At 40.3% G+C, this 21,926-nt stretch overlaps 1 protein-coding gene across 1 annotated transcript; it reads left to right on the top strand.

The window, feature by feature from the left end:
• The first annotated feature begins 180 nt into the window (after positions 1 to 180).
• Positions 181 to 20,113, top strand: ppil2 (peptidylprolyl isomerase (cyclophilin)-like 2). Its single transcript, XM_084025378.1, has 20 exons — positions 181 to 335; positions 535 to 584; positions 1,248 to 1,293; positions 1,890 to 1,952; positions 2,401 to 2,452; positions 2,965 to 3,016; positions 3,224 to 3,315; positions 3,945 to 4,034; positions 4,123 to 4,198; positions 4,336 to 4,496; positions 6,227 to 6,302; positions 8,476 to 8,582; positions 11,326 to 11,415; positions 13,414 to 13,447; positions 15,897 to 16,014; positions 16,531 to 16,587; positions 18,053 to 18,125; positions 18,255 to 18,317; positions 18,679 to 18,821; positions 19,874 to 20,113. The coding sequence occupies exons 1-20, from the start codon at positions 304 to 306 to the stop codon at positions 19,974 to 19,976; spliced, it is 1,578 nt and encodes a 525-aa protein (XP_083881504.1). The 5' UTR covers positions 181 to 303; the 3' UTR covers positions 19,977 to 20,113.
• Positions 20,114 to 21,926: the final 1,813 nt, after the last annotated feature.

Consider the following 21,926-nt stretch of genomic DNA (forward strand, 5'->3'; position numbering starts at 1 on the left):
ACAGGCACAATCTTCTAAAACGATTTCATCGAAACATTTGGAGGCGTAGTTTCATGAACATGCAAGAAAGCGGGTTTGTTTAAAAATAATGAAAAGAAAAAAAGAGAAAATTAATTGTCATAAACTTTCTTCCCACGGGGGGCGACAGAGTGCCGCTGATAAAAGTGTTGCGCCGTTTATTTCGACCGCGACAAAGAACATAAACAGGAAGTTACCAAAACGCGAAGAAGGTTGTGTGTTGTTGACGTTAAAGTCTGTCGTTTTTGATTAAATCATCTTTCAGATCTACACAGAAAAGCCAAAATGGGGAAACGACAGCACCAGAAAGATAAAATGTAAGTGTGAAAAGTTCTCCCGAACGATACACCACTACTTACGTGTTGTTGTTAGCTTAGCCTGCTAATGGAGTTCCCTAACGAGCTAGAAAGCTAACTTACATTAGCGTAGTTCTACTGTTACATTAGGTTTAACTTAATGTAAAGTCGCTTCATTGAATTTCCTTTTATTTATGTGTGTAATTTATCCGCCTTGCAGGTACATAACATGTTCAGAGTACACACACTTTTATGGAGGCAAGCGAGCAGGTGAGTTGTATTTCACATCTCAAATCTCCAAAACATTAGCAGTTGCAGTTATGAAGTTACCGTATGTTGTCTTATATATACTGTATATATATATATATATATATATATATATATATATATATATATATATACCGGTACTTACCAATAGGTGTAAAAAGTACTCATATCCTTTACGTGAGTTAAAGTAGCAATCCTATAGTGTTAAAATACTCAAGTGAATGCCCTACACAATATATTCCTTAAATATAAGTACGAAAGTAAAAGTACCAAATTAGGCAGAATGCCCCATTTCAGATATATTACCTATATAATATCACCGTATCATAATTATTGATGCATAAATGTGTCTATCACGTTAATGTTGCACTCGGTAAACATGAGGATACTTTTAAGTATTTATGGCTTAACCTATAATAATTAATAGGGCTACAGCTACCGATTATTTTCATTATCCACGAATCTGCCAGTCTTTTTTCAATTAATCAATAATCATTTATTCAATGAAACGTCAAAAAATATTCAAGTGTCTAGTTTTGTACTCAAAAATATTTAGTGAGCAAGAAATCCTGAAAGACTGAACCATTGACATGAAGCATCAAACATGATTTTGTGTTCAAGTGGCTGTATGTACATTTTGTTTTTAGTTTTTCTTTATGTTTTCAGAAATCCCACAGGCAAACTTCAGACGGCTTCCATTCGACCACTGCAGGTAAGAAGAGGCTTGTTAACCGTCTCCAGCAGAGGTAGATTAGTATAGCATTCTGACAGGACTGCAGGTCAGTGACAGGCTGTGGTGTGTGAAGGACCGCAGCTCCTTCCTGCCTGCTAATGTCACACAGCTTCCAATAAACCGCACATACCAAAATCTGAAAAACGATTAATTCACTCATCGATTCATGTGCAATAACAATAATCAATGTACAATATCAACATTTCATATATCCCATGTCATATTTGCAGTAATGCTAACTCAATCACTCTGTGGTCTGCGATAACATTTCATATTCATTTTCTTTTCTGTTTACTTGTTTATTATACTGATGCCTCTTGTTGTTGCACTATCCCCTTTGCTCCTGTAATACTGTGCATTTCCCCACTGTTGGACTAATAAAGGATTATCTTATCTTCTGCATAATACATTTGCTATTAGAACAGTAACTTATTATGGCCATGCTGTTACTTTACAGAATAGATTTTGGTGATGTATAAAATCAATGAAAATCCAGCTGGACGTGTAGTTTTGCACAGCAATTGTGAATGCTATACCATTTGTCTCATTTACATATTTTCTCTGAAACCTTTCAGCTTGTCCTTGCAGCCCTTTGAGTATCCTGTCTGTACTGAAGAGGGAGTTGTGTTTGACCTCCTGTAAGTAGATTATTCTAATTAAAACACTTTAATAGGCATGTCTGATTTATAAGTGACCTTTTAACTCTCAATAAGACACTCAAACCAATCAAATGCCAACTGTGTCTTTATCATTGCTTGCTTTGGCCTGTTAGGGTTGTAAATGATGACCTTAATGGGCTGTTGCATGATATGTTCGTCAGCTCAACGATGGTTCAGGTTAAAATATTTGCCTGAAACTGTTGATACATGGAGCTCTTAGTAATCCTTCTTTGAGTCTTGTGTCTTCTGCTGTTGGTGCCATCCTGAACACAGTAGGAAAACACATTGTTAAAGGTCAAAAATAAGATGAGGCTGGAGGCTTTGTAGTTGAAAACAAATCGTAGCTCTTATGTTTTGTGATTACTTCTAGTTTGAGCTTCAACTTTCAAAGAAAAAACAAACACTTCTATTCGTCCTTGTGTTACAGGAGCATTGTCCCATGGATCAAGAAGTATGGTACCAATCCGATCTCTGGAGAGGTAAGCAAACAACATGCATTATGTAGGCAAACAATGCAGCTTCTTGGTGGTTTTTGGTCGGCATATTTAGTTTTAGTTTAGTACATTTGTTGGTGACCATGTAATAACATTCATCTCATTTGAGTCCAATTGCATGAAGGCCTATGAGAAAATGACATGACTTCTCATTTGATTTATTACCATGAGTTTATGCTCTCAATCTTTATTTTCAAGTCTTGTACACTACATCGTGATGTTTATTTGGGGAATAATGGTCTGTTTAAAGTTAAATAGACCATAAAGCATGGGATGCTTGAGGGCGTGGCTACCTTGTGATTGACATGTCGCCCCCCTTCAACTTGTCTATGCATTCCATTATCATGTATTTGTTATTGAGTCCACAATCATGAGGATTTCTGTGAGAGTTCAGTTTTTCAAGAAAGTGGAAATTTTCCTTTTTCTGTTTTTGTAAATTCATTTTTGATAACATCATTTTGAATATTTGCACACAAGTTTTTTTCTTCCTTTTACAGAAACTGGAAGCAAAGTCCCTCATCAAACTCAACATTGCCAAGAACAACGACGGTAAATAATTATGTTGTATGTAATGTTGTACTTCAACCTTAACTCATAGAAACTCAGTAGTTTGGAACAAAAAAGTCAGAGCTGCTATCATCTTACTACTTACAGCGAGCATTTTACATGAGATATTTCTTGACTTCAGTGTGCAACGTTTTCGTCCTGTGGCCGGCCGCTCTGCTTGCTTCTGATTGTCTTTTCATTTTGTTCCAGGAAAGTACCACTGCCCCGTTCTGTACAACGTGTTCACAAATAATTCTCACTTTGTTGCCAACAAGGTCACCGGCAACGTGTTTTCTTATGAGGTTGGTGAACTCTCACATTCTTCCTGCATTGATCCTCACACAAATACACACACACACACACACACACACACACACACACACACACACACACACACACAGAGATATATTATTGATTTTGATTTCAGTGTGATAAAGTGCAGATGCTCAGCCCACATAGTCTCAGAAGATGCTGCCTCATGTCCCACTGAATTAGTTGTACAAAAAACCCTCAGCCGCTGCTACACAGGCAGACGGCTTGGTGGGTCTGATTTTTGTTTTGTGGCAAGATTGTTAAAATGTCTTCCATGATGATTTGGAGGCAATTGCCTGCATATTTCGCTTGTTTTTAACTTTGACTGAACTATATTTTACGACGCCTTACAGACCATTGGAGTCTTAACAGGGGGTTGGATAATTGTGGGTTGTATTCATTCAATCACACAATGCAGCAGTGGTGGTTGCAAACACACCTACTGGAGGTCTGCCAATTCTTATAACAGGAATGTATTGCTATTGAGTCACAATTAAGATAAATGAAATGAAACCTAAATATATTGGGGACATTAATTGTGGCAAATAAATCTTTTTATGAAGATAATAAAATCTGTCTTATATTTTTATAACTCTTAAATATTTCTGTTTTCACTCAGGCTGTTGAGCAACTCAACATTAAGACCAAAAGTTTTAAAGATCTGCTGACCGACGAGCCCTTCACCAGAAAGGACATTATAGTGCTTCAGGTGGGTGGTTGTTTTGTTTTGCAAGGTTGAAAGCACATTATTTAGGGGAAATAATTAAAACATTTTTGTGGGCTGGTTGTCTCTTTAGGACCCCACAAACCTGGATAAATTCAATGTTTCCGACTTCTTCCATGTGAAAAACAACCTGAAGGTGTTGGATCCAGGTCCGTTATTTAACAGTCATTTGTTAATGAACTATTTCTGATGAAAAAATTCTGTCTTTCTTACCTTCCTGTCTAATGGAATTGCCTCGGTTAAAGCATTTACTTCCTCTTGCTCTGCTTTTCCTGGCACGGTTCAGAGGAGGAAAAGGCCAAGCTGCAGCCGGATTACCACCTGAAGACCACCAATCTGGAGACCAGGGAGACCTTAGCTGAGCTCTACAAAGACTACAAGGGGGATCAGCTCCTGGCTTCTACTATGAAGGAGCCAGTAGCCAAGAAGACGGACAAGTTAAACGCTGTAAGCAAAAACACAATGATGTTGAAGTTACTACTAAGATGTATTATTCCCTCACTTTAGAGACCACAAAGGAACTAGTTTTTGAAATCTACAAGTCCCTCCTGTTAATGGAAGTTGATTCAAATTTAATGTGTATGAACAATATCTAGGAAGTGGGAATGTGTCAATCAACGGCTTCTGATTCAAATCACCAGTCTGTCTGGGATAATCAGCCAGCCAAACTGGCATTTTAAGTTCATGTATAAATAGAAATTTGAAAAAACAGACCCAACTTCTGATCCAACAGTCCAGATGTCCAGAATGAAATGCAGTTCTTCATAAATGAATAATATAATTCCTCAGTTGTGCTACTGCAGCATTTCAAGAGGGCATTTGGTGTGTGTCATTTTCACTTTGCACACTGGAGGGAGCCAAACACAATGATACTTTGACAGTAATGTGGGCAACAAGACAAACAACTGCGACCAGAAACAGAACAAAGACCATTTACAGCGCTGCCAGGAAGATAAATATTATTTTACACTTGCATTACAGGAGTTTTAATAACTGTAATAAAAGAGATAATTGGGCACTAAGAACATGTCAAGATCTGAACATCAGCCTGAGGAGGTAATTTAATAAACAAAGGCCTCTTAGAATATTATGTAGCAGGTTTATATTCATTGCTTTTAAAATACCTTTTGGATGCTTATTGTAATCTTCCATCATCCCTGCTCTCAGCCAGTTTAACTGCAGGGGAAACAAACAGATGTGTAACAAAGAAGGTCAACCACGCTGGCGTGACTGTGTCCTTGAATAACCGGGGACGATCCAGTCTGATTCATTTTCAACGGCATCATCAACTCTTTCCTTATCAGTGTCTCTCTTCTTTTTTTTTTTTTTTTAAGCCAGAGCGTATCCTTGGTTGCTCTCCATCACGAGTTCACAGTTGAGGTGACGCTCGGTATATGAGAGAACAGGGAATATAGGTCAGACGGAGCATGCAAGGTAAAGTCTGGGCTTTCATGCGCCATCACAAGAACTAGAGCAGAAGAATGCTAAACCAGGACTGTAGAGTAGACTTTTAAAATCCATTTTCACGTCTCCACTTTCATCTCCCTCAGTTGTCATTCTATTGACATAAATAACTACTTCAATCTCACTGAATTGTTTTATGGTATTTTTGGATGTATATAACAATCACTATTCTACTATGATTTAACCTCAAAGAGCCTCTAAGCATTTCCAACGCCTCCTTATTATGAGATGGTATAAATCTCCGAGCTGCAGAGAGGTCAGGATGACACCCAGATACGCCAACTGAGAACTTCTTCCCGAGGGTGGTGCAGCCAGAAAAAACCCCAGTGGCGCACTGTAGGGGTTTCTCAGAACACACAGAAGTATAATAACCGGGATGATTGTCAGATAAGAGATCATAATTGATTAATCTATCTACCAATCACATTTCCCCACATCGCAGGCATGCAGATCGAAACCCAAACAAATTCCATCCATAGATATTAATAAGTTATTGAATTCCGGGAAACGGACAGTTCTTGTTACAGAATCTCCACCTCCGTACGTGGGTATTTTGAGTGTGATTAATTTACCAAAAAAAGAGACGGAACTTTCTACGATAATGGTGTAGTGGAAATGGGATATCGTGACAGCCCTAATTTGACTTCAGCTGAAAAAAACCTGACATAAAATTGACATAATTTTTTTTTTTTTTTGGCTCTTCTTTTCCACAGGCCCACTACTCTACAGGCAGAGTTTCCGCCTCCTTCACATCCACAGCCATGACTCCTGCAACAGTACAGACAGCAGGCAAGTGAACAACACACACACACACACACACACACACACACACACACACACGAAAAGACCCCTCTGCAGTTTCCCAGCTGATGGAAACATTTACCTCTTCTTTCTGTAGTCTCTTTAATCGTTATTTACCCAGGGGAGACTGGCAGCCACGCCGCTCTTTTGCAGCTTCATGCTCACACAGCTGAATGTGGCTGCAACTGGGAGCTGCTCGGTTTCGACTGGGTTGTCGTTTCCTGTCAGCGTCCATGGAAGAGATTTGCTGTTATGCAACTGTATAGTAGGTTCAGTAAACTTCAGAAGAGGAGGGCAACGTTTGGATTTAGTGACCCAGTTCAGTTTTCAGAAAAAGAATAGCATGCCATTTATTTTTATGGATGTGTGCCTAGTCTTAGAATATTGAGGTGTGTGTGTGTGTGTGTGTGTGTGTGTGTGTGTGTGTGTGTGTGTGTGTGTGTGTGTGTGTGTGTGTGTGTGTGTGTGTGTGTGTGTGTGTGTGTGTGTGTGTGTGTGTGTGTGTGTGTGTGTGTGTGTGTGTGTGTGTGTGTGTGTGTGTGTGTGTGTGTGTGTGTGTGTGTGTGTGTGTGTGTGTGTGTGTGTGTGTGTGTGTGTGTGTGTGTGTGTGTGTGTGTGTGTGTGTGTGTGTGTGTGTGTGTGTGTGTGTGTGTGTGTGTGTGTGTGTGTGTGTGTGTGTGTGCGCATATCACAATGGCAGACATCCAAGAAAGAGTGTCATGTATGAAGATGTGGACAGCAGCAGGCCCTGCCAGGCATCGTTGCAGGTAAGATGAGTAGGCACATGGATCAATACATGAGCGGGGCCCAGAAAGTAGTTGGTTGTAACACCAGAGGAGCCAAACACCAGCTACTGGTTGACAAAGCAGCCACTGGAGACCGTAAGATCAGACGGACTAACCTGTGCACGGCCTGGATTGATTACAGGCACACATGGATTCTGGAATGCTTGGACTAAGAGCCTGCATCAATAACTCAATTGGGCTGTGGAGAACAACTCTAAAGGCCAACTCAAAGCCAATTCCACAAGTTACCATCAGGTGCGGCACATACCAAGGAGATGCTCTGTCTCCGCTGCTGTTCTGCATCGGCCTGAACCCCCTCAGCCAGATCATCACTAAGAGCAGCTAGGGATACCGGTTCCAAAGCAGAGTAACCATCAGCCACCTCCTCCACATGGAGGACGTCAAGCTGTATGCCAGGAATGAGCGTGACACATCACCAGGATCTACAGCAACGACATCAGGATGTCATTCGGCCTAGATAAGTGTTGTCAGATGGTATCAAAGAGAGGCAAGATGATCACAACTGCAGGGACTGAATTACCAGAAGGCAGCTTAGCAGATGTCTAGGACAGCTACAAATACCTTGGAATCCCGCAAGCAAATGGAAACTATGAAGAGGATGCAAGAAAGTCAGCCACAGCCAAATACCTACAAGAGTAAGACAAGTCCTGAAAGTCAGCTGAATGGTAAGAACAAGATCAGAGCCGTATGACACGTCCACACTGCCGCTCATCAGATACCACGCTGGTATAATAATAAAAGAGATAGAGGCCACTGATATCAAGACAAGGAAGCTCCTCAACATACATGAAGGGTATCACCCCAAGTCCAGAACTCTGAGATTGTGCACTAAGTGGAAGGAGGGGGTTCAAAGACTAGTGAGAGTCGGAGCCACTATCCAGGATGAGAACTCCAGGATCCAGGAGTACATCAGACTATCTTGGGCTGGACGTCCCGAAGTCAAAAAGGAAGACACCTCCAAAGGTGCTTGAGACTTAAGGACAGCAGTAGTGATAGATGTAGTAATCACAAAGGACAGCAACATTAAGAAGAAGGAACATGAGAAGCTCAAAAAATACCAAGTGCTTAAAGAGGAGCTAGAAAAGCCAACAGCGGTACCTTTTGTCAGATTGAATAACACGTCTTGTATCAAGGCTAAACAGTAATTTAAAAAAAATACTTGGATTTAAAGATGATGAATGGGATAACATCACTAAAAAACAACCTGCTCTGCTGAGTTTCAGCAGGGATTTTAAAGGTCAGAGATCTTACTAGCGGCGACGTCAAGCTGAGACTCCGCAATAAACAATCAATCTTACGACTGAACGTTTTCATCTGTAAAGACACATTGGAATATCTGTGTTTTTATCTTATAGATGCAATCACAGACGACATCGTGCGTTACCAGTATGTGAAGAAGAAAGGCTACGTCCGTCTGCACACGAACAAGGGAGACCTGAACCTCGAGCTGCACTGTGATAAGGTAAGAACAAGCATATTCACACATACAACCCGACAGAATGGTTGTTACTGAGCTGAACGAGCCCTCGTTTCTTTTCAAATGTCCACATAATGATGTGTTGGAAGGATGTTGAAAAGATAAAAGGTCGAAAAAGCAGCATTTCTTTTGACACTGAGGCTCTGAGTTACACTTGGATGATTTATCTCACTTCTCTAAAGTTCTCAAATAATCTTGCAATGCAGGTTCAGCCCGAACAGGTAGTTAAATTATATTTAGGGTGACGCCTCCAAAACACTGAAATCAGCATCTTGCAGAGTCTTTCCCCCAGGTTGCCAGGTTCACATCTTGGCAACATTGTGTGCCCTCTTTTTCAAAGTTAGGTGTGGGGCTCCAGAGAAACAGCATGAGTTCCAGGAATGCATTTCTGCCCCGGTAACCAGGCGCTTCATGCACTTGGTTTTCATTGGCTTCTGAGCCGTCGAATCAGGATAATGAGGGGAAAGTTGCAGCGGTTAGACAACCTGCCCTCTGTGCCCCCCTTTCCTCCTCCCCAGTGGTTTCCACACATGATTCTAGCTCTATTCGTGGCCTGCTGTTTATGAATTAATGAGTGCCGCTTCACTGTCACATACACTCTCAGTCACACACATCCAAAACCCACCACCCTATAAACTACCCATTTGCTTGCCCAGCTTTGGATGTTACGGTGGACCCCGTCCTGGTTGCCCCCAGCTTGGGTGAAGTGTGAGGGGGCAGATGTTGGAGATGGAATGACGCGGCCTGTATCTTAGTCACGGTAGATAGCCTTCACCTGAGGGGGCCAGAAAGGATGGATGTTGCTAAATTTACATTTTAGTCATCCATAACGATTTCCAAATCCAATTATTTTCTTTGAGTTTGAGATTAAAATTGTTTTGATATAAACGTTATAATTAAAATCAACATGCAGGGAGAGGAAGAGGTGCGTTTATGTATGTATATTTATTGATATATATATATAATTCACACTTTAAAAAATGACAGAACAGTTATTTCCTTTTGACAGTATTCTTCAGATGCTCGAATGTTAGATTCAGGTTTAAAGGAATAACTCATGGAAATAGTATAACTACATATGAAGCTCATTAAACGCACACAATTCTGTCAGAAAGAAGTAGGTTTTTACAGTTTTTTTTTTAACATCTTATATGACTGGAATCATATGTGAATTGGGACTTTTTTCTGTCTGCGTCAGCAATCATTGTTTCCATGCTGACGTCACTGACTGTGACCACTTTTAAGCACCTAGACATGTCTTTAAATGGGATTGCATTTTAAACATCCTCAGGCTCAAAGTTGAACACAGAAACACTCACAAGAACTGAAAGCAGGCGTGCAGATACGAGTTACGGGCTGCAGATAAAGATATCTGGAGTGAAACATCTTGGTTAAAAATCAAAAAGGATTCAGATGGAAGAAGAAGAAAAGACTTGTATATTCTTTGATGCATTTTATTCATGCATGAACAAGTAATCTGATGTGTCATCGGATAACTCTTTTTACTGGTTTTTTCCATTGTTAAAATCAATTTTATGTCTCAAATGGGAAAAGTCGATCCATATTTGTTTTTGTGTCTAGTGGTTTTAAACAATAAGTCTCTTTGTACCAGAGTGCTTTGAAAATCTGGGATTAATAATAGAGGGAGGAAAAGAGGCAGAGCGTTGAACCCCAACAGCAAAATTGAGACATGGCGGGAAATTAGACCAGTAGAGCTTAGACGAGCTGCACAGCAGCGAAAGGCCCATGAATAAAAATAGGTTTTTACGAAAGCATCTGGTGATTCTTGGAAACCACCAACCATTGTTGCCAAGGGGGGGAAAGTTAGTTTCTCACGCAAACACACACACACACACACACACACACACACACACACACACACAGAAATGTTCCTCACGGCTGTTGACGTTAATAAAAGTTGACCTGACCCGCGTCATTCTCAAAGCCACGCCTCCCGCTTCGGAGACAAATACCTGCTTATTTCCCACGGTGCCAGTCAGTCAAAATGAGCTTCTGTCAGTTGGTGTTTTTGTCATGGTTTACAAAGTGCCTAAATGTTTTTACAGACAAGGATATACCTTCAGAAAAAAATGTTTGTTTTTTTACACCAACAAAACAGAGCTTTGTAGAAGTCTAAGCCTAGCTTCCAGCTATATAGATACAGGAAGCCGCCTCTGGCAACAGTTGCACTCTACTTCATCACTATCTTGTTGGTGTGTATAACACACTTTCTGACAGGTCATGCAGAGTCCCATCACTATAGGCAATGGTGTATAAAGATGATGTCTGTGCTAAGTTTAGCCCCTTCAGAGAAATACAGTTCAATTACAAGTCAAGGCGTTAAAACGATTTTAGAAAGAGGGTGAGTACAGCTATATTCAGACAGACAGTATGAGGGAAAATTAGTTTTTTTTTAACATTAAAGCATGTAAACAGTTTCGACTAGAAACCCAAATACAAGTATGAAAATTAGCATAATTTATCCCTTTTAACGCACTCAGAAAGACCAACTGTGATGAATTTATCAAGGTATCTCAAACTCTCTGCAACCTCATGGTTCATGATGACTTTTTAGTTTTTTATGCATCCGTGGGCTAAAATGTGTTAAAATTGTTGGAGAAATGTGTTTGTTTAGTTGATTAAGTACTGTACAAAGAGTGATTTGGATGTTTTTTTAAAATTACATTTTTGTTTTATATGTTCAATCTCTGCATGCTCTCTCCTCCAGGTTCCCAAAGCTGGAGAAAATTTCATCCGTCTGTGTAAAAAAGCCTACTATGATGGGACCATCTTCCACAGATCCATCCGGAATTTCATGGTAAGCAGTCGATCAATGACCTGATTTAAAAAATAAATAAATAAATGCCAGTGTACGTACGATCAAAACAAATCGTCACCTTTTGTTTGCTGGTTTAAACAGATTAACATTTTAAACTCCAAATGAGATGACAAGGTTCTTTATAGGTAGAAAATATATTAATATAAATATTATTTGTAATTAAACCCTACAGAGACTCTCTTCAAATTGATGCCTTTATTGTAGAGTAAAAAAAGTGGTAAATCTGAAATTATGTCGTGAAAAATCAGGATCAACCAGATTTAGGTGGCTTTATCTTCCACAACATCTCTGTTTAATGATGACAGCCACTGACTGACCAACTAACTTTAACTCTAAATATAAATGAAATACCAACCACGCTGTCATACACTGTTCCATTATCTTGTCTTTTCTGAAATAATACTATATTTTAGTCTCTGCTGCTTCAGGGTTCAGTTAATGAAGCTCTTTCTTCCAACTGAATCTTCTTCACCCGGACTGAGAATTTGAAATACTGTGAAGCCGCTCATCTCTGTTCAGAGCAGTCTAATGTCTCTAAGTGGACATCTGGTCTCAAGGGGACTCTTACCTTTTTTTAATTCTTTTGTGCTTATCTTGCTGCTTCGACTTATCCTCCCTAGCTAAAAAGGACAGGAGGGTGGCCTTGGAGAGAATAATTTCAGAACAACAAACATTTTGTTAATGGGATCCCGATCCTCACATCACCTTAAAGTAGTTTATCAGGACCTTGCGAGTGTACAGAACATCCTGAGCTGATAAAATACACAAAATTGACAGTTTTACTTTGAAATATGAAAGGCCCATTAAAGCTGCTTCCCTTTAGGCTCCAACACTGAGGAATTGTTGAACACAGATATGATGCAACTGTTTCACAGGCGAGTCTGCCTAGGTGCCACATTAAAGTGCAGTCTTGCAGTTTCTTTTAACCTGCTGCCTCCATTCAGCCAGGCAACATAAAGGCATTCATCAGCTTTGGTTTGTGTTTGCTCAAACAGACCAAAATATCATCAGAAGCACATTATGCCCTGTGATGTTGTGTGACATGAAAGAACTAGGCTGCCATTCATTTTGTTTTTAACCTTTTTTAAAGTATGTGAAACTAAACCTATATTCGTCTGAGATCTTCTGATTTTGAATGACTGCAGAGATTCGTAATAAGCCGTTGTAATAAAGTTGTTGAATCTATTTCTTTACTTACCCATGAAGGTTTTTTTGAACGTTTTGCTATAGACTAATAGTTACATTCCATGTTTACATCACTTTGCATTGATTTAGGCACTACAGACTTGGATTTACTTGAAAATGTGGAATTCAGCGCCACTAGTCCCAGTGTACTGAAAGGAATAATCCAGAGAAGCTGTTGTGACTGTTTGTGCTGCGAGGAATTAAATCAAGTCTTAGGAATTAGAAGAATCTTTCACATTGTGTTGATGTTGGCGACCCATGTGGACCAAAACGGTAGTTCTTCGATGAGCAGAAACCACCTTGTGTTGTAAAGATCTGGTCTTTGATTTAGAAAAGAGGGAAAGAAAGATGCACCTTATTTTTTAGATAATTTTTCTGTTTTAAACCGCTGTTTGAAGAGTATTAATCACATGTCATTGTAGTTTGTAGAACTTGCTTTATCCATTTGCCGCTCTGTCATGCTGCCGTCCTCAGCCCTGGTGACGTCTGAGGTTTCAGATTAAAAAGGTGGAAAACAATGTAGGCACAAAAAAGTGTTTTTCTAGCCCTTAGCTTATGGTTTCCCTTAGCTTACAGCACACATTGTACAGGGAGCCACTCATCAAATGTTTGCCCTGCTGCAGCAATAGTGGTCAAAACAAGAAATGCACGGTGCAGTACTCTGCTGTATAAACGATAACTAGTGCTTATGCAGAAATGAGACATTTTCCTATTCTAAGTAAAGGGAGTAAGTCTTTTAATGTGCAGCAGCGAACGCCAACCAAACCTAACAGAGTTTCTTTTTGTTTGCAGATTCAAGGAGGGGACCCCACTGGCACCGGCACAGGTAAGATGAGGACTACGCTTAAAGCACATTTTGAATTGCATAACCCATCTCTGTTGAATTATTAATAGTTCCCTTTTGGATGCTTTTGCGTAAATACAGCTTGCAACTCAAGATGCAAGTCAAGAGTGTTACTAAATATACTCTGTGAAGGCGCACGGAAGTGCAGACGACGCTTATGCGCGCACACACACACACACACACACACACACACACACACACACACACACACACACACACACACACACACACACACACACACACACACACACACACACACACACACACAGACGGAGAGATGATGTAGATGGAAGAAAGCTCGGCGTCGGCTGCGGAGTATGGGTGTGGTGAGCAACCAATCAAGCAGTATTGGGTGTAATTTTCCTGCTTTTTTTAAAAGCCGCTTTTGAAAGCCAGCTCAGTGTAATTGACTGCAAGACCCCATACAGTTAATTTCCTGCCTCCATGTCGTCTGTGCTGCTCTGCGAGTTTGCAGCACAAAGTGTGCTTTGTGTGGGCATCTCTGAACACGACGCAAACTACGTCCACCGTGACAGATTTATGAAGGTGCAGAATTTCTGGCCTGTGGGTTAGAAATTCTCCTCATCACCTGGACTTGAGCAAACATCCACACACAACGCACGGACCGACCTTTAACTGGGTTTTTGTGTATCAGTAAGAACAATGAGCCTCATTCACCAAGACATTTCTGTGGAAAGCCCACTTCCCCATTTAAAGGATCTGACGTGGACTTTTCTTAAGGACTTATTTTAGAAAAAACTTGAATGAGGTCCAAAACTGTATGCAAGCAGCTGTGGTGAAGTCTGGAGTCTTTTCCCTTTCTTTCCCTTTCCATTTTGTATGTTTGAGTGACACGTTTTTTTTTTTTTTTTACCTGTTAAAACTTTTCACAAAGTTCATCCTTTATTCGATATTCTGCTATTTGAAATGGTAATTTGTCCGCTCCCATATTGTGACGAAGACGAGATGCAGGAACCCATCAGTGATTGAGTGTTTTTTGTGCAGGGGATGGAGATGGCAAAATAAGATGTTGAACCATGATGTCATACTCTCTTGAATTAAGTGTCACATTCTGAGTGAATCGCGCTCACGCATCCGACAGACTGCTCACTGTAGCGTTGACACTTTCCTCGAAGTTCAGAAGAGCCTCATTTATCTAAAACCCTTCAGAACCAGATGCTTTGGCGAGAAGAGAAATGTTTTAAACATCGACTTGTAAATTAAATCCCGGAGACGCATTCAAAATATTAAAACGAGGAGCTCACTTGGAATGCCCGAATAATGCGTTCATTAACGGAGATGCTACACAGCTGGAGGATATTTTCACATCCCTCCTTTCTTTCCTGTTGCACCGGTGATGTAACTCAAGCAGTTTGATTTATTGGTTAACTCTTTGGTGAGAATGAATTTCCCTCGTCATTCTGCTCTCTCGCTCCCCCCCTTCACTTCATCATCCAGTCGTACTCTAAAATGTCACCGAGCTGATAAATTATGCAAAAATGTCACCGGGGAAAGTTGACGGCTGCACAAATCCTGTGAAGGGTTGATTGGTTGGTAGTATGCATTTACACTCCAGCGCGAACACACACACACACACACACACACACACACACACACACACACACACACACACACACACACACACACACACACACACACACGCACATGTACCGCACGTATGGTAGTTGTATGCACGTACACAGTGTTTCATGCACGTGCACCAGCTGGCAGGACAGTGAAACACACCTCAGGGCAACAGATCCTCTCCCCCTGTTGGGAACCAATAAGCTCCAGCAGTGTGTATTCCTGTATACTCCTTATGATGAGTCTTAATGATGAAGTCATTCTCAATTAATGATTCACAGCTGAAGGCTCTCAGCATGACTCGCTGTTCAAGGGCGAACTGGTCTTGTTAAAATACATCATGACTGTTTCTCTAATGATGCAGTAGTTTGAATAGATTGTATGTAATGGTTAAGTATTAGTAGAGTAAATAGTCATTTTCATATAAACTAAGTTTAATGGGTTAAATACAATAAGAAATGTTACACAGGCCAGTCCTAACTGTAGAGACCCAGTACATAGTACAGTACTAGAGACCCAGTACATAGTACAGTACTAGAGACCCAGTACATAGTACAGTACTAGAGACCCAGTACACAGTACAGTACTAGAGACCCAGTACATAGTACAGTACTAGAGACCCAGTACATAGTACAGTACTAACTGTAGTGACGCAGTACACAGTTTGAGAAACTCATTACCTCTTTACCTGCCAATCGTAACGCTCACTGTTGGACAGCTGATTGGAGGAAAGTGAAGTGCTAAAACTTTTCCAGCAAAGATATCGCTGACATTCAAAAAGCAGTTTGTTGAGTCTTTGTCTCCGTGTGTCTTTCCTTCCTTCCTCCCCCACTTTATCTTCTCCCAGGAGGCGAATCCTTCTGGGGAAAACATTTCAAGGATGAGTTTCGGCCCAACCTGTCTCATACCGGCCGGGGGATTCTCAGCATGGCAAACTCGGGTCCAAACACCAACAAGTCCCAGTTGTAAGAAACTGTTTTTTTTTGTTTTTTTTTTAAACGCCTAAACTTTAAACGATCGCTCTGTTCAAGACAGTCGGTAAAAAACAGAATTCTCTGCTGAATGTCTCTTCATTCCTTTTGATTTCTTTGCTGAGGTCCCACAGGCGTATAAGACCAGAAGAAATCCACGCTGTCGAGATAAAATGGCATATACTGGATGAAAGCACATTTGATGTATTATAGCATTTTCTTATTTAGTAGTTGATGGTTATTTTCCATGAAGGAAAGGGGTTGTAAACCTCAATAGTATTGAGCACTTACTTATATTATTGATTTTACTCAATACTAGTCTTTGACAGTTATTCCATGTATTAAGTAAAACTTTAGTAGTTATCCAAAAAAGGAGGCTTTACAGTACAGTTGGTTTACATGTCTTATCCCACTTTTTACATATTAATTTACTGAACTTAACATTTATTTTGTTTTGTTGAATAATGAATGAATGAATATTTGTAATATTATTTTTTGTCGTTTTCTCAGCTTCATCACATTCCGGTCTTGCACTTACCTCGACGGGAAGCACACAATATTTGGAAGGTAAACTTCATATTTTTTATTCATGCATATAATATATATATTATATAATTTTCATATTGAGTCCATCGTGGATTACTGACGGCGACTGAGTGAGATTTAAAAGGTGACAGTCCTGACACACGGTTAATATTCAGTTCCATTTGCAGAAACAGTCGGGTCACCATCCCATTTGTTTCTGTTGAGCTCTTCTTTGTCTTTCTCATCCTCTTAGTCTTCTCTTCACTCTCCGCCTCTCTTACTCACCCTCTCATGGTATTTGCTCCAGACAGTGCGGTGACTTCCTGCCTGCCTCCTGGCCAAGAGCAGTGAAACATTTAGTAGATGCTGCATCTAAACTGAAGGCTCTTTCTCTCTGCTGAGCTGAACATGATCATAAAGGGTTGTCTTTTTCTGGCTGTTGTCTAAAAATATTCAGACTGCTTTCAACTGACTGATTCTTCACGTAGTCATCACACTTAAAAAGCATCTGCTTGAACAGGTGTGCAAAATAGTGTGTGAAGTGCAAATACCTCCTTTACCCGATCTAATGACTTTCAGGCTGCCATCCGTAGTCGGTGTAGATAAGTAAGACCACTTTCTAAAACCTGCGTTATTATAGGCGGTTACAACGTCTCTGATCAATCCAATATTGGATAGTGCTAAAATGAAGTCGAACCAAAACGATCGCCCCCACAGGAGCAGCTGGATAAAGACTTTGTGGTTAAAAGAGCAAAGTGAGCAACTCCTTTAGTGCTCTGCAGCAGGAGAGTCTCGCCTCTTGGCCCTCGGCATTTGACAGACTCTATATCTCCAGCGGTCGTTTCCTCTTCTGCGTTTACACCATGAGGCCATGTGCTGATAACAAAGACCCTAACAACTCATGTTCACTGGTGAATGAGGAATATGATGAGGTCTGCACAAAACGATAAACTCATGATATGAAAAACCAATGTTAAGAGGTTTAGATGGTTTTCTTTTAGCAAACGTTTCCTCCAACAGGAGGAAAAGTGGACTTTTTTCAGCACCGGATTAATAAACATTTGATGCTTGGTGAGTATTTCTGGCAGCCGGTCAGTGTATGTGGGATTGAGTCTAAATGGACTACAGTGTGTGGGTTCGAGGTAATGAAGGATTATGTCGCCCATGTACAACGCTGTGGCTCACTGATGCGTTTTAATAGTTTTTGAACAATTGATCTCTCTGGCAGACAGATACGCATGAACCATGTAGCGGTAACTTTCCAGAGTTGTGACACCTCACCTCTACCTGTAATAACACTTACATCAACACAGTCACTTTGACACAGTAAAGTCAGTAAAAGTTTATTCCCACACTCACCTCCAACATTTAAGTGATTTCCACTCTCAGACATCAGGCTCTGCTTGCTGAAACCGAAAGGTGTGGGGAGCTCAGGTCTTGCTTGCTCGGTATAATCTATAATATAGAAAATATTTATAAAGTTTTGGGGGATTTTTCTCGGTTGCAGGATTGTTGGTGGCTTTGAGGCGCTCACAGCCATGGAGAACGTTGAGAGTGATCCCAAGTCGGACAAACCAAAGGTAGGAATCAGTGACGTCAAGATTGGTTTAATTAAGCATAATTGTATTTTAGTCACAAACGTACGACTCGCATATATCCCACGTTACGTCCACGTGGGTCCTAATTTTTTCGGGGTGTCTATTTTCCAGTCGGAGATCAAGCTCATAAATGCGACCGTGTTCGTGGATCCATACGAAGAGGCTGATGCTCAGGTTTGTGTCGCTGACTGTTTGCAGACAAGAAAAATACTGGCTTTATGATTTGATCATGAATTTACGTGGTTTATATTTGTGTTCAGCATTTGGATAATGACACACTCTCCAAGTACAAAGGGTTTTAATCATAATCTGCAGTAAAATCCTATATTGTCCCGTCCCTACTGTTCGAGTGTCCTATAAAGCCAATCCATCTGGGCCTTGTTGTCCCGCCTGCATTTGAAACACTCATTGCACAGTGCAAGTGTCAGCATGGAAGTATCGGTTACTGAGCATGAAGTCGTGCAGTGTGAGCGTGGCCTCTGTGTCCTCTGATCTGGCGTGGAGTTGTGGGATTTATATGATTTGTGTTTTTCAGATCGCAGCAGAGCGAGAGAAGGGGCTGCAGGAGCAGGAGGAGGAGAGGCAGCAGACCAGCATCGCCAAGAAGAAAGCTGAGGAGGCGAAGCCCCCGAAAACCTTCAAAGCAGGCGTGGGGAAATACATCAACCCTGCCACAAAGTAAGGACACACACACACACACACACACACACACACACACACACACACACACACACACACACACACACACACACACACACACACACACACACACGCATGCATGCATGCATGCATAATCATTTATCAAACTAAACTCTGCTTCAGCTGTAGTAGGCATTGTTGTGACGTGTAAAAAAACAAGAATATGAATTCCACTTTGCAGGAAGAATTTATATTAAAAAGTTTGCCTGGCCTCCACACAACCATTACATTCAGTCTGATGTAAGTGTCTTGAGGAACAGGATAGTAATGAATGGATGATAAAACATGATTACATAGCGACACAGAAGGAGCAGAAACATCAAATGCAAAATTGCCAATTATGAAGAAGATTACCCATTTCCCCCATAGGGATAATTCAGGTTTATTATCCAGACATTTTCGCTGAGTTCACTTATATTATGTTGTTTTTATGTGATATTACAATATATTTTAGAGTTGTTTTTTAAGTTTATGTCCCACAACACGAGGTAGTGTTGGCATAATATTTAGAACAATTTGCACTTGTTAGTGAAGTTCACTGTTTAAACAAATGTTGGTCAAAGTTAAAATATGTTGAAGAGATAGAAACATTACATTCTTGTGTCTTTGCCCTGTTTATATGGAGGACTAAAGCTGCAAAAATGGCTCAATGGATAAAATAAGAAAGAAGGAAATGTAGAAACAAAACCCTCATCTATGGAATAAACATGGAGGTTAATTTGAAAATAAATAAATATCCATAGAAATAGAAAATATAAATAAAAAAATAAAATGTACTTATTTTTGTCTTCTCTTAATTTCAATTATTTTCCAATGTGTTCTTTCCTGTTTGAAATAATTTGTTTTTATCCATTTCCTTATTTATTTATTTCTCTTTGTCTTCTCTATTTCTTCACCGCTATGTAAATATGATGGCACCTAACACTTGATAGTCCCTTCACGCTTTATGTATTTTTGAATTAACCTGCACATTTGTTGATAATTAAGGCTGGGGGGACGCTGATTGTGACATGGTATTCTTCTCCTCTTAGAAAACGTCCAGCTGCTGAGGATGAAAGTGGGCCGTCCACCAGCGGAGTCGTGCCCAAGAAGTCCAAAGGCAAGACCAGCTTCGGGGACTTCAGCGCCTGGTAGCAGTCGCACAATCAGCAGTTACCAGTCTGTGTTTGTACTGATCGGGCTGAGCGCGAGCAAAGTTAATTTCATTGATACATTTGTCTTTGCATAGTGTTGGCGTCTTGTGAAACGATTAAAGTTACTTTTTACAAAGATCGCGTCAGGTTCTCATTTAATACATTCAGAGACACTAACTTTCAACAGTGTCTTTAAATTCAAAGATATCAGCCCTTATTAAGAGGGAACTCGGTGTAATTAATCTCCTCTTCATCATCCAAGGCAGTCCAATCAATATTCTGTGGCTGAAACCAGCTGATCTATATCTTTTTGTCCTGGGCGGTTTAATCAATGTTTGGTCCAGGATGGTCTAATCCTTATTTGTGAACATGATTAACTCCCGACACCAGACTGTGTTCGTTTTCTGGTGAAGAATGACGACATTCAGCTCAGAGCCGTTTCTACTTTGGCTCGACTCCCAAGTGTTTTTAGTGGATTTTCTTTTCATGTTTCCATAATCAATGAGGACACGGCTCCACATAAAGTGTTATAGTATCAAAGATGGCCCACACATGATGAATCTGGAGCTTGGTCACTTTATGCCCACACTTGTGGCCTAGTTATTTTAGGACACACATGGATTCTTCTCACCAAACATAAATACGTGTTATGTTTTGCTTTTTCATCTAAATATTGTGCTTTCACAAAACTCTATTGGAGGTCTAAACTGACAAAAAAAAACATGTAAGGCATCTTCTTAAATTAGTTTTATTCTTAACTTTCATTCAACATCACTGAGCTGAGAAAAAAAATGGCAAATTACCTGAAATTACACTATTGTGGTTCACTGTCATGCGTGTTGGATAGGATTCTCCTGTTTTCATCAGCCATTTTTATACTCGTGTCTGTATTGAATGGGCATCATGGTGCTTAAAAAGTTAAATGGACTCTGATCCACTCAGATGGCAGCTTTTGTTCTAGTCAACCTTTTTTTTTTTTTGTCCACAAGGTAATTTGAAAATGTTACGCTGCCATTGTTTTTGCAACACAGGCAAAACGTTTGATCTGTAAAACCTGCAGGCATTTTCACAAAGCTATAGGATCCAGAAAACGTTCACTGCGTGAACCAAAGACTGTAGATAAACATGAACTTACTCTCTGTGATTGCAGCTGTGCAGCCTCGTCTCACAGGAATACATTGCCTTGTATTCACCGTTTTGGTATTTGTAACAAAGAAATATGTCAGAATACCTTTGCAAGGCAATTTATGTGAAAGGACGTTGACCTTGGTGGTGGCATGTAATGTGTTAAAAGGATGTGCCAATAGAAAGTCATCATTCTTTGTGGTGGTGGACAGTCAGCGCTGGTGACATAAGTGAAATAGAGAGAGACTAATTGTGGGCAGGAAGGGATGTGGAAGCGTCAAACAAACGCAGGACTTTCAACCAGGCCACCGGTGTTTGTGTCCCAAAGTGAGCTATTGGGAAGCTACATTTGTGACGTGTTTGTGTATTGTACCGACTTTGCATGCTTCATTTTAAGCCCAACTATGATGTTTTTGCTCAACCTCACTAAGAGGTTTTGTTGACACAACCCAACATTAAATTGTCTCTGTGGTCATTTGGTCTCTGCTCTGTTTTTTTTTTTTTTTTTTTTTTTCTTCTTATTGGATAACGACACATACCTTGGAAGTGCTCACTGAACTGTATGAGCATCATGAAATCATCCGTGGCCACCACGGACATCCACTACATTTTCAAACGACCTGTTCCTGGAAAACCTTTTTCGATACACAAGAAATGTTTGCCCAGAAACACTTTGATAGCAAGTGTTAAGCAGCTTTTTATGGTCCGAGCAGGCCGTGTAATTGCATGAAGCTTTGTGGGATCATTCCTTTTAGGATCTGTGTTGCGCGCGTGAGACGGTGGTATTGGTGATAGCACCCTTGTGTCACATAACGCATAATTTATT

Source organism: Eutrigla gurnardus (genome assembly GCF_963514095.1).
Source record: "Eutrigla gurnardus genome assembly, chromosome: 13".
Lineage (NCBI taxonomy): Eukaryota > Metazoa > Chordata > Actinopteri > Perciformes > Triglidae > Eutrigla > Eutrigla gurnardus.

Coding starts and splice junctions, on each gene's coding strand:
- ppil2 (XM_084025378.1), top strand. CDS start 304: ATGGGGAAACGACAGCACCAGAAAGATAAAAT. Junction 6,303..8,475: donor TGCAACAGTACAGACAGCAG/GCAAGTGAACAA, acceptor TTTATCTTATAG/ATGCAATCACAGACGACATC. Junction 13,448..15,896: donor CCCCACTGGCACCGGCACAG/GTAAGATGAGGA, acceptor ATCTTCTCCCAG/GAGGCGAATCCTTCTGGGGA.